The sequence below is a fragment of the Vanacampus margaritifer genome, chromosome 2 (assembly GCF_051991255.1).
Source record: "Vanacampus margaritifer isolate UIUO_Vmar chromosome 2, RoL_Vmar_1.0, whole genome shotgun sequence".
In the NCBI taxonomy this organism is placed as follows: Eukaryota; Metazoa; Chordata; class Actinopteri; order Syngnathiformes; family Syngnathidae; genus Vanacampus; species Vanacampus margaritifer.
Genome location: NC_135433.1, coordinates 33,353,915 through 33,367,508, shown reverse-complemented (window position 1 = coordinate 33,367,508; position 13,594 = coordinate 33,353,915). Strand labels below are relative to the sequence as shown.

The 13,594-nt window shown below is 38.3% G+C and overlaps 1 protein-coding gene across 1 annotated transcript; it reads left to right on the top strand.

Moving 5' to 3' along the window:
- Nucleotides 1-200: 200 nt before the first annotated feature.
- LOC144042789 (coiled-coil domain-containing protein 39-like) lies at nt 201-12,675 on the top strand. Its single transcript, XM_077555769.1, has 20 exons — nt 201-341; nt 742-861; nt 959-1,105; nt 1,194-1,352; nt 1,422-1,514; nt 3,635-3,763; nt 3,983-4,174; nt 4,496-4,599; nt 4,693-4,825; nt 5,833-6,027; nt 6,108-6,272; nt 6,340-6,477; nt 7,453-7,661; nt 7,894-8,026; nt 8,799-8,958; nt 9,044-9,150; nt 10,232-10,372; nt 10,455-10,634; nt 10,768-10,856; nt 11,858-12,675. The coding sequence occupies exons 1-20, from the start codon at nt 243-245 to the stop codon at nt 12,012-12,014; spliced, it is 2,850 nt and encodes a 949-aa protein (XP_077411895.1). The 5' UTR covers nt 201-242; the 3' UTR covers nt 12,015-12,675.
- Nucleotides 12,676-13,594: the final 919 nt, after the last annotated feature.

Below are 13,594 nucleotides of genomic sequence, written 5' to 3'. Positions count from 1 at the left end.
TAGAAATGACATTTCTCTTGGTTGTCCTGTTTGAGAGGGCTTCAAGCTTGACTGCATGCTGCCTCCTCCTGGTGCTCATGTTTAAAAAAAGACCTGAATGGTTGCTAGGAGAGACTAACAACAAACACCAGTCCTCCCAGCTTACAGCAAGAAACTACTGATAATAGCACAGCAAAAAAACAAAACAACTTTGAAGCTCAATTTTAGACCTCAAACTTTGGGTGAGTCAGGATTGATGTCAAATGTTAAGCGTCGCCATGGCAGTTTTACCAGAGGTGGGCTGGGAGGAGTGTTACGCTGTTCCAGGGGCCAATGCTGAAAACAAGGCTTTAATTGAAGAGGTGAGCGATTTATGCATTAAATATACCACTATTGTTAGTTTGTTTTGTATTTGACTGCAATATTATTGGTGTAATGTTTCATTGCAAAAAAAAAGGAATAATATTTGAAATTTTATTTGATTTAAGCAAATATCTACCAAAAGAACAAACATTTTGCTTGGGGAAATTTCTTAAACAGCCCTGAAATTAGTACATTTATGCTAACTGCACTTACACAATTATAGTATTTATTATTTTAAGACAAATTTATGATTAGTAATAAATTCTCAATTAGAACTTATTACCTTATTAAGATTAAGAAAAAAATATTCATCATCTTAGTTTATGCAGCATGTAACTGATTCTTCCTTCTGTTGATCTAATTCTCTCCCATAATTCATGTAATGGGGTATTTTCACAGATTACCAAAAAGAGGAAGGAACTTTCGCAGCTGAAAAGCAAGCGGGAGTATCATAAAGATCAAACACAGCTGGCAACGGAATTCATGAAGCATGTTAACGCAGAGCTGGAAAACATGGAGGTACAGTTGTCCCGCCCACCCCCACCAAATGCTGGGAACATTTTTGTATGCAAAAATTCTCATGAGTAGTTACATGCTGTGTGGTTATTGTGCAAAGGCCCTGTGCCGGGCCAAAGACAGAGAAGCAGATTTGGAGACACACCTGACTGCCATCGCACAGAGAGAAATTGGCCATCTGGCGCAGGAGAACGCTCAGATGGAAAATGAGCTTCGATCTTTGGCTGAGAGGAAAAACAGGCTTGAGGTCTATAAACTTCCAACCTTTCCTTTAAATACCCAATCACATGTTTTGGAGTGTGACCACTGTATTAACCTTTTGCCAATATGATCAGAATGACATATTCAAGGCACAACAGAAGCTGGAGCAGTTTCGCATCCAAATGAAGTGGGACCAGCAGGCCATGGATTCTTTTTTGGAGGAATCGGCACGAAAAGACGACGACGTGATGGCCATCATCAAGTATTCGCAGCAGGATGAGCAAATGATCAAGGTCATGAGACCAGCTTGTGCTCGAAGGCCTTAAGAAAGCTCTATAAAATTTTGATTTTCTGTCCCACAGTCGCTCACTTTGGCCATTGAAAGGACCAGGCTGGAGGCCAATAAAAAGCGCAAAGCACTTGACATGGAAACAACTGAAACTTTATCTGCTCAGGTACAACGCAACAAAATGTATGATTGAGTCTTGCATGCTTCTTGGCTTTGGGACTGAATGAATACAATGTATGGGACAAAAATGATATTTACCTCACACACGATATAACATCACACTCACCAAAAAAAAAAAAACCTCACACATCATATACACTAAAATATGTGAGAGTCTGGTGAGTGTGAGAGTTTTCAAAAGGTTTTTCTGAGTGTAAGAAGATAGTTTGGTGCGTGTGGTGCGTGTGAGATGTTTTTGTGACAGTGACGGTTTTTGAGTGTGTGAGAGTTTTGTGAATGAGAGTTTTATTTTCAAGAGGTTTTTCTGAGTGTAAGAAGATAGTTTGGTGCGTGTGGTGCGTATGAGATGTTTTTGTGACAGTGACGGTTTTTGAGTGTGTGAGAGTTTTGTGAATGAGAGTTTTATTTTCAAGAGGTTTTTCTGAGTGTAAGAAGATAGTTTGGTGCGTGTGGTGCGTGTGAGATGTTTTTGTGACAGTGACGGTTTTTGAGTGTGTGAGAGTTTTGTGAATGAGAGTTTTATTTTCAAGAGGTTTTTCTGAGTGTAAGAAGATAGTTTGGTGTGTGTGGTGCGTGTGAGATGTTTTTGTGACAGTGGCGGTTTTTGAGCGTGTGAGAGTTTGGTGAATGAGAGTTTTATTTTCAAGAGGTTTTTATGAGTGCACTTAAAAACTAATAGTCACACCAATAGTCTCACCTTAGCCAAATAACTCTCACACTCACTAAAAAAAAACTCTCTCATTCACCAAAAACCTCTCACACCCAAAAAAGATCACACACCCCAAAAATGCTCACACAGTAAACTCTCACACTAAAAAAAAAAGCCACTTTCACACATCATAAACCTCACTCCAAAATAAAAACCAAAACAGGGCCAAAGTCAAAATCCTGAAACAGTTTAGCTTTAGCCACAGGTGCTTTTATTTACCAGGTACCTGCCAGTTGAGTAGCCACACCTGTGGCCAAAACCAATCTATGTCAGGGTTTTGACTTTCCGGAACTGCTCTCTAAGGCCCCGCCCACAAGAAAGCCAGTTTCAATGTATCCGCACAAGTTTCTTACCGTTCAGGCCGTTCGTCCACATGATGTCGCGGTTTCGGAGCTTGAAACCGATCACTTTTGAAATCGGGCTTCAGAGTGGAAAGATTTCAAAACGCACCCCGTACGCGTCTGTCTGGACGCCTTATGCAGGATACTCCTCCAGTGATGACGTAATGGTCGCAGCTTGATGACGACACATTGTCGCAGTTTGATGACGTATACGGCAATTCTCGCGTGACTGCGCGCGGACCGTCAGTTTGTCAACAACAATGACAGATAGCCGTGTCGTAGTAGTTTTGCGCAGCCTCCTTAGCTTATGCTTTTGCAGCAAAATATTTAGCTTCTTTATTCCCACGTTCAACAAGCAGTGTTGTACTTGAATCACCCGCCATTGTCACTTCTCCTGTGTTCGTCTTTTTCATGTTGTTTTGATACATGCAAAGCCATGTTTGATCTGTAGATTGCAATGAAGTTAGAAAAAAAAAACGTGTTTGTCTTCTTCGCTGATTCTTCTTCTACGTTTTCCGTTAACTCCCTATGGCTGCGCTACAGCGCCACTCCAGTCTTGGCATATACATTACAGCCGTTAAACGTCCTCAGTGTCTTCTTTTGGACACGCAAGTCTTGAAATGCTTCTGTGTATACGAGATTTGTTTGAGGAACGAAGCCGGCTTTGCTGGACGGGGCTTAAAAACAGTTGGGTCAAAAAGTAAACCGATTATGTATCAAAAATGGACCGATCCACTTTAGGGTCAATTTGACCCAACTTTCTGGGCTATTTTATACAAAATGACACAATTTTTTCACCCAAGTAAAGGATTTGACCAATATTTACGAGTTGTTTTACACTAAAAGACCCATTTCTTGACTCCAAAGTTGGCTCAAATTGACCAAAGGAGAGGATCGGTCCATTTTTGAACCATAGTTGGGCTATTTTGACCCAACTGTTTTTAGAGTGTGGATTCCCCAACCCTGGGCACCTTCTTTATATCATATATACGCTAAAGAACAGATATACTATAAGAGAATGCACTTAGAATCGAACATTTCCTGTTGTCCCGTCAGATTGCTTTAGACAAGACAGCAGCACATTTGCAGCAGGCTCACCGGGAAAGTGAGCGGATCATCCATCAGTGGGAAAACACCATCCAACAGATGAAGCAAAGAGATGCTGATATGCAACAGTGGGCTCTGGTAAACAACCAAATAACATCACCAACACAATGTCAACACAGTCAGGGGTTTTCCTATATAAAATTTGGAGGTGGCCAACTCCGCCTTCTATCAGGTAGAAAAGATGCCCCAATTTCCCATTCTCAACTGGATGGTACCGCCGCTGCTTTAATTTGATCAGGAAAACCACTGACAATACACACACCCGTATAACACATACAAGTCCATCCATGATTCCAGAAACTTTCAGAGACCAATCAGATCATCAGGGAACGGAATGGCTTCTTGACAGAAATGAAGCACTTGCACGACTCGCAGCTGAATGACAACAAGGAAAAGGAGAGGAAGTTGACCGCAACCAATCGTCAGGCCGCAAAACTGCGGCAAGAACTGAAGGAGCAGGAGAAGAATTACATGGAGATGCAGGATGAGGTAAACATCTCTGAGCAGAATTCAATTGTATACCTTTGCAACAAACCTGCCAAATAGTTGGCAATTGCCTTTAGATGCCACAAGATGGTGATAAAGCACTTTTTTCCTATTCGACAAGATGATTTAATGAAGCTCCTCCCATAACTTCAAGATGCAACGCAAACAAAATGCTACCCAAGCAATATTTTTATGCATTAGACATGGCCTTGACCTGAGCACAAAAACAACGAAAAACAGGATAGTCACTAATATGGAGAGTATTACTGCATTATACCTAGGCTAAATTAATGTGTATTTGACTTGTTTGACTCATATTTGCAGCTAAAAAGTTCTAAAACCTCATTGGAAAAAACAGCTTCAACTGTGGAGTTGATGAGGTCCCAAATCTCCAGGGTCAAAGATCAAATCCAGAAAAACAATTTCAAGTCAGTCTTATTTAGTCCATTATTTTTCATAGCTGTAGATGGGAGACATTGCAATGCATGGGAAACGGTGTGTTTCTTAATGTCTGATTGTAGACTGAAGCAAACCTTGGACCAAAATTCTGCACTTGAAGAGAAGCTGAAAACTGTGACACAGAACGCCATGAGTGAGAAGGAGAAAGCTGCCCAAATGGAAAACTTTCTCACAGATGAGGAGCAGGCCATTAAGGTGAGGATTCATTCACCTTCTACTTACCATTATTATTATTATTATTATATTATGTCCGAGTATTTCCGAAAAAGTAAAAAATTGAGAAGAAAAGTCTTGCATTGGAAAATTATTGCTGCTGTCTAGGGAACCCACTTTATTACAAAAAGATCTCAAACTTGTTTGTTTTTATTTACGGTCATTTCCTTGTTCCTCAATCAGGTAGCTTCTTTGATTGACAACATTCCTTCACATCACAGACCACAAAATCAAATGATTTGAGAGTAGTCGGTTTTCCCCCGCACACATGAAGATTTTTAGTACGCATTACATTTGGTACGCATTTGGTACACGCTCAATATTTAAGATTGTTGTTATGGACCTTATAATCAGCACAAATCGACTCTTAAGACACATTAGACCAAAAGAAAATCTTATAGGACAATCTCATTATTAAGACATAGGATAGTCTGGCATTTGACGTCCTTGATCACAAAGTGGCAAATTGAAGTCATAAAAAGACGTTTGCCATTTGTCTTTTAAAGAATTTTATTTTTTTACGTGTGTTACCGTCCTTATTATTGACTTGCTAGTATTGTCATTAAATTCAGTGTTCCCTGCATGTGGCGGGCCTAACACCAACATTTGCAGTTCATTGAATTTGTCTCCCTGAAGTAACTCAGCCAAGTGAGCTTGCGCAGTTACTAATTCCCAAAACTAAATTTCCTGTTTCCTTTTAACCACAAATGTTTCCTCACAAAACAAGTCCAGATGTGGCAAATCCAGGTCCAGAAGTAAAAACCATGCCACAGTTTGATTTCAGACCCAGGTGCTAGCTTATGGAGGACCAAAACTGCCAAAATTCAAAATAAATAAATGACTAAATAAATGATTAAAAGTGTGTATATATATACACACATATATATATATATATATATATATATATATATATATATATATATATATACACACACATATATATATATATATATATATATATATATATATATATTTTTTTTTTGTACAAGGGTTTGGATGTCCAACTGCGTGACTGCAGGGAGGAGCTCTTCCGTTGTAAACAGCATGTTGACAACCTCAAGAGAATGGAGAAGGACTCTTTGGCCCAAGAGTTGTGGAGCAAATCCACCATCACCAGTCTGGAACGAGAGATCAGGAAACAGGAGAAGCATTTGATAAAACAACAGATGATCATGGGTGAAAAGGTATGCTCACCAAACGAATAACTAAAATGAGATTTGACTGCTCGGACCACACGTCTTTCTTTCACACACTTGCGTTATAGGACTTCCAGATCATCTTTTTGGAGAAAAAGCTTGCTCGACTGCAAGGCGTTCACGATTTAGATGAAAAGCAAGTGTTAGAAACGAAGATCAGTGAACTGACCAAAGCCCTTGATGAGATGATGAAGACATCCAATAAAATAATCAACGGAATCAAAGAGACTGAAGTAAACCTGCGGGCAGCAAAATTCACCAATCTTGACCAATATTTATTACAAATGTTGTCTTTGACAGGGTGATATTCGCTATTTGAAGAAAGAGAATGACAAGTCAGCAGCTGAGAAGGACGACCTGCACAACAAATTTGAAGAGTTGAAGCTAATCAATAATAACACTGAAAAAGAGCTGAAGAGACTCAGCCTCAACAAACTGGTATTACACTGTGCGCAACATTCTACTTTATGTTTTTACTAGGGGTGTCAGGTGATTAAAATTTTTTATCGTAATTGATCGCATGACTTCAATAGTTAACTCAGGATTTATCGCACATTTTATATCTGTTATAAATGTACAATTAAATGTACGATAAAATATATATTTCTTGAGTTTCCATACTCTGGTTAACATAAAAGTGGATTTTTTTTTTAAATAGAAACATGGCCGCATCTTTTAGTCATTGATACAGTAATTTCATAAATTCATCAAATTGAATTAAAACTTAAAATATGTACTGTACTGTAAAAATTTAGTGTGATATTGATTTGTGTTGAGGTGATTTTTCTGCCACTAGATGGCATAATTGCATTTGTAAGACGTCGGTGACAGCTCAGTGCATGTTTCTTTTCATGGTAAGAGCTATCTAATCTTTAACATGAAGTAGCTTGTGAATTTCTGGACATTTTTAAAAAAGGGTAAACATTTCCAGAAATGTATGCACTGCTAAATTTTGACGTGGATGTGTTTTCTGCGTTGCGACTGGAATTCCCACAGTACAGGCTTTCCAAGAGACGATCATTAATCACGCATTAATGAAATTAATGACCTTAAAGGAACTTTAAATTAACTCAAAATTAACACACTAATTTTGACACCCCTAGTTTTTACATTTGAAGGAATTCTTTTGTGACAGTATTTAAAAAAAAATAAAAGTCATGTTTACTATCTGCGTACATTCTCAGCCAATGGTTGAATGACACCTTCAGGCAAAAGCAGGTTCACCTCACGAGTATTAGGGAAGGTCAAATTAAGTTCACTTGTAAAAGCTACAGTGCATATCCCTGACGTTTTGTGAGAGTGTATTTTTAATTACTAATTATACACATGGCAAAGTAAGTTTGAAAGTCTTCCCACAATTTGATCCATAGTGGATCTTAGAGCGTCACCATGCAACGTGTCGCTCTTCATCAGGAGCAAATCGTGGATCAGAACATCTTCAAGCTGGAGGTGAAGCGTAAGAGGGATATTCTGTTCAACAAAGCCAACGGTGTGGTGTCCTTGGAGAAAAGACAACTAAACGTCAGGAAAGCCATCCAAGAGAGGCAAGAGGAGATCCGGGTCTACAGTCAAATGCTGAGTCAGAAGCTGAAAACCACTGAGCAGGAGAGACAGAGAATCAGGTGATACACACGGACTGTGTCATACTTGTTTGTATCAGCGGTTAAGCCCCAAGTCCCAACCTTCAAGTTTCAAGCAAGACCCAAGTTACTGTGGCAAAAAACAATCCAATGGTCTCAAACCAGTGACACAAATCCCTAATCTCTGTTATGTACATTATGAACAATCCTGGATGTCAACCTTTGATCGGCTATTTCCAGTGAGTTCGTTCCTTTAAAAATGATTCCTTCACAGTGCTGATCTGAATGGAAAGTTTTCCAAGATTGACGTCATGAAGAAACATTTTGAAGTTGTGACCTTTACAATGGCAACCCCTGGAGAGGATGAGGAAGATGCGGTGAAGTGTCAAGCTCACTACATCGCCAAGGTGAGAGGACCTCAAACACCATCAAAAACATTCAACGTGATTTAGTGCAGTGATTCCACTCGATGGCAAAAGGTACCAGTTATTTATGTACCAGCCTGTTCCCATTCGTACAACACAATAATAGCTTTTTGGGAAATACTGATGTAGCATTTGTAACAAACATACAATATACCAGGCTTGGGGAGTAACGGAACACATGTACCGCCGTTGCGTAATCAGATTTCAATTTTTTTTTAAACTGTATTCCATTATAGTTACAGGAAAAAACATGTAATCAGATTACAGGTACATTTATTAAAAATGGGGATTACTTTGAAGGATTACAATTTCTATGATGAGAGAGAGTGCAAAAGGGAGGAAGGGAGAGAGGGAGATGTCACACATCATATCTATCTATCTATCTATCCATCCATCCATCTATCCGTGGTGTGGTTGCTTTCAGTGACAGTTCGAAAACAGCATATGTCAATCAATCAAACAATCAATCAATCAATCGCCTACATGCATTTTACAATTACACTAGGATTTTTGCTATTTGTAGGCTGCCCGGGTCCCTTTCACCCGCAAATAGCAGGGGCTCATTGTATAGAATATATCTTGTGGTGATATTTATTCATTTTTGTCTTCATGAGCATACTCAATATTGGAGTAATCCAGTTACATTACTTTCATATTATGGTACTTGGATTACGTTACTAAGTACATTTTTTAGCACGTAACTTGTAACTGTAATGGATTACATTTTAAAAGTAACCCTCCCAACCCCCACAAGGCGGCACTACAGAGAGCAGAACTCATGGAGCAGGTCGAGCATCTAACTGCCCGAATCCACAAGGCTGAGCAAGAAAATAAAGCTTTGGAGAATACAACGCTGTTGTTCAACATCAGCAATTCTGGATTCCACTCGTCAGTCAACAAAGCGAAAGAATCCAGTCAGTCAACATGCATGTCAGTAACTGTGAATGACTTGCACAAATCTCTTTGCTTATTTAGTTCCGCTACTTCTTCTTTCGTCAGGTCCAGAATATCAGGAACAAATCACAATGGAAGAGCAGTTGCGTTTGGCTGAAGACGCGCTTAAGTACAAGAGAAGACAAGTCAGAGGGCTTCAGCAAGACCAACAGGTTTTTCCTATTTACTCTCGTCCGAAATCAAACTGAATGCGCAATATTGTTTTCCTCATGTTAAGAAAGCTCACAGAATTTCATTTCAAGTCACTTTATGAATGAAGTTTACCTTAAAATTACTACGAACTTGTAAGGGGGACAGAATAACAACAAATGCTGGCCCTGGAGGGAGCAGTGGGAGAAGCGAAGCGTCAGAAAAATAGGCCAAAATGCCACAGGAGACTAATTGAATACTACGTGTGGCTTAGCCAATAAGTGTAGAAATTCGAGACATTTCTACAGAGCTGCTATAATTTCTAGAGGTAAGAATTATAACTGACCACTGTAGGGGGAGCCCTAGAGCAGTGTAGTCGTGTTGCAGGGTGGACGATACCATAAAACCTTGAACATGTATCATCTTTACATCAATGCATGTGGAGGGCACTTATCATAATAGTTGTCAGAAGTCTGCCTTTTACCTCTTAATTATTAATTATGATTCTCTAGTTATTCCTGCAATTTAATTTTGTTTTCATTTCTTTCACGCTTTCATTTGGTTTGTTAACCCTATAACGCCAAATGTATCATATTAAATACGAGACATTTTGAGCCCTCTATTCCATGAGCATAATATATTTTTTAATGATCTCACACATGCATTGCATGGATAAGCCATTAGAGGGCCGTATCACCCAGCCATCATTTCAGCGACCTTGCAAGTTCGCCCCAAGTGAGAAAGGAAAGACTCCTATAATTATTAATAGTGGCAAATGTTCTTTCGGATTTTTGGAAATACTAATATGTTTGATATATCTGTTTATTATATTAATTATATTATATTATATTTTTGACAGTCAAAAATTTATGAATTTAAAGCTTTGTGACCGGATGTATCAAATATGACACAAATCAAAAGTTATATGTGGAAGTTGATTTTCACACCAAAAAAAACGTTTGTTCAAAAAGACCAATAAGTACTCTATTTACAAAGAATCAGAATTTCCTCTCATTTATTTAATGTTTTCAGGCTTTAAATATTTTGAGTCATCCACGGACCTGATTTACAGTATGTGCTTTTCACATTGATGGTTTTGTTCAGGAACTGAACAACACCTTGGAGAGTCTCCTACAGGCGAAACAGGTGGAGAACCAAAAGATCGAACACACGCAGTCCCTCATCAGCAAACTGAATCGGGAGCTTGCGTCCCAGCAGGAGAAAATTAACAGAGCCACAAAACAGGTTTGATTAGTGCAATATGTATTATCATTTCTGGAGCTTTCTTTAACATGTTTTTTTTTAAACTGTTCCTACAATGAGCCAGTGCTCTAAACTGACGCAAAAGATCCGCTCGTCAAGAAACACAAAGTCAGAGACTTTTGAGGAGAAGGACATTAGACTGAGACAGTTGAAGGACTTGAACAGGAGTATCAACAAGATGCTCAATGATGCCACAATGGACAGACCTGACCTCAGATCAGTATTGGAAATGTACTTTCTACAGGTAAACAACTGGAAGTCTACAGTAAGTGAGATTTACTGAATGTGATGGACTCATTGACAGAAGTCAAAATAGTTGAATAAAAAAAAAATCCAAATGTTAAAAACGTTCATGTTTAATTTTCCTTCTCTCTCAGGTCAACTTGTCTTTTCCGTCTCCTCCGTCTACTCCCAGCAGCCACCGAAGCTCCAAGACCAACTCGGCTCGCATCTCCACCTCTTCCAGGTCTGACACACACAGGCCCTATTTTTGAAGACAGGCGCTCCTGCGCTCGGCGTAAAAACTGGCAAATCTTTTATTTTTGTAACAGGGCAAGTCTTGTTTACCGTGTTTGGGAATTTGGTAGAACGCGCTGCGCCTCGCTAGGTGTTCTGGCAGACCGAGGACAATTACTATTGTGGCTAACAATTTTGTGACTGAAAGTAGGCTAGACTTTAGACCAGTTTGGAGCAGGTCTAACTTGTGTTTTCGAACCCTCTAACAACTCTGCAAACTGTAATATCACGCAAGCAAACCAAAAACTCCACCAGCTGCCACTGAAAACAACCTAAGTAAATCTAAAAATCAGTTTTTGAATGAGCAATTTATTTATGAACTCATTCATTGCCATTGACGTCAAAAATTCAATATCAATACTATTTCTATTAGTTTCAATTTTTTTTCTACTTTTGTTAACAAGAGTATGAAAACCTAGAATTTTTTTTATTGTACATTTAGAACAGATATAAAATTTGCGATTAACCGTGAGTTAACTATTGAAGTCATGCGATTAATTACAATAAAAAAATTATATCGTCTGACGCCCCTCATTTTTAATAATCTTTTCTTTTTTTTTAATTAGGGGCATCAGGCGATTAAATTTTTTAATTGTAATTAATCACATGACTTCACTAGTTAACTCACGACTAATCGCAAATTTTATATCTGTTCTAAACGTACAATAATTTTTTTCTAGCTTTTCATACTCTTGTTAACAAAAGTGGAAAAAATGTGAAACTAAGAAATAGTTCAAATTAATTTTTGACGTCTATAGCCGTCAATGGCAGTGAATGAGTTGAGAAGAAAAACGAACGAGAGAAAATGCTCACATTTGGCCAGATAGATTTGGATTTTGTCCCTCTTTCCTACTCCTTGTTGGACCGACAGTTTCAGGATGGAATCAAATTTATAAACATTCGGTCAATAAAAAGTGTCAATGTGTAAAAGTATTGTCCTCCAACCTGCAGGTCTTCAGCTTCCTCAGCTAGCAGACACGGGACCTCGTCACCTCAGTCTTCATTACTGAAGACTGTGTCCCTGAGTCTGGATCTAACTGTTCCTTCTCCTCCTCGTTCAGCCAGCAGGGGATCCAGCTCAGCCAGCAGCAACTTGAAGAATCCATAGTTTGAAAGAAGTTCCAACAATTGAAAGAGAGTTCCAGCTTGTAGGGGTTGGATCACAGGTTATGTAATGAGGTTGCCATTCTCGCTCCTGAATAAACCTTAGATAAAAAGTTTATAAAACAATGTTTAAAAGCCACATTTTTGTGGTCTAAAAAAATGAGACCATAACTCAAGCACAACTCAATTTGGAAAACAAAAAACTTTTTGCGAGGGGAAGTATGAAATCAAGGTTGAAATTTTTGGTCCTAATTTTAAAAGTTATGTTAGGTGCAAACATGAGACCGCACATCACTGGTAAGGCAGGTTGTAAGCATGTGCTGACTCCCATTTTTCTTGAGTTTGAATGTGATTGGTGATTGCCACATCCCAGTTACAGTAATAAGAGGATGTGCACACTTATGCAACTGCATTATTTCAGTTGCTTCCTCCCCTTCGGTATAAAAATCCATAGGTCATTTTGGTCTCACTTTTTTTTAATGCCACAAAACCAGATATTTTAAGGGGTGTGTAGACTTTTTATATCCACTATAAAGCGTCCTGTACTCAAACTGCAGAAACAACATGGTTTATCAATCATCACCATAATGCCCCATGTAGCCTATAAATCAAAGAAAACCAAATGGGCTCTTTGCACAAATCCACTACTTCCTGAACTCAATACCACTCCTTCATTTCCTGTTTTTCATGATTGGACAAACTGATTAATCCAGGTGTGTCTGGCCATTGTCGTCGTGGTTACTGAGGTCAGGCACACCTGGATTAATCAGTTTGTCCAATCATGAAAGACAGGAAATGAAGCAGTGGTACCGAGTTCAGGAAGTAGTCGATTTGTGCAAAGAGCCCATTTGGTCTTGCATTTATTGACCAAAGGGGGGGATATATTACCACACCATTTCTTTGGGTTATTTTTCTCTGTAAAAATAAATGACGTCATACACAAGAACAGCTCTTGTACTATAAGAAAACTTGAGCTAAGTACACAAAAGTCCCATTTCACCTAAATGTTGTTTTAATCTGTTTAAATCTGTGTTAATTAGCACATTTTTTAATATAGATAATAAAACATTTACTGTTGAAATTTTTATATATTAAAAAAAAAAGCCATTGGATATTATAGATCATTCTATACTAATGAATAAATTAGGAAGATATGGCATAAGAGGTTTGGCATATAAATGGATGAAAAGTTATTTGGATAATAGATATCAGTTTTTACAGTTTAACAATATACAGTCAAAACACTCGAAGATTACTCATGGAGTCCCCCAAGGTTCTGTGCAAGGCCCCAAATTATTTATATTGTATATAAATGATATCTGTTGTGTCTCAAAAATATTCAAAAGTGTCTTATTCGCCGATGACACAACTCTCTACTGTTCAGGAGAGAACCTGAAGCAGCTTCTGACTACCGTGGAGAATGAATTGAACACATTAAAAAACTAGTTTGACTTAAACAAAACCAAGTTGATAGTTTTTGGTACTAGAAAAACCACACAATAGGTCAAAATTATTCAATTGAAATAGAAAGAGTGTATGAAAATAAATTTCTTGGAGTAGTTATTGATGAAAAATTATGTTGGA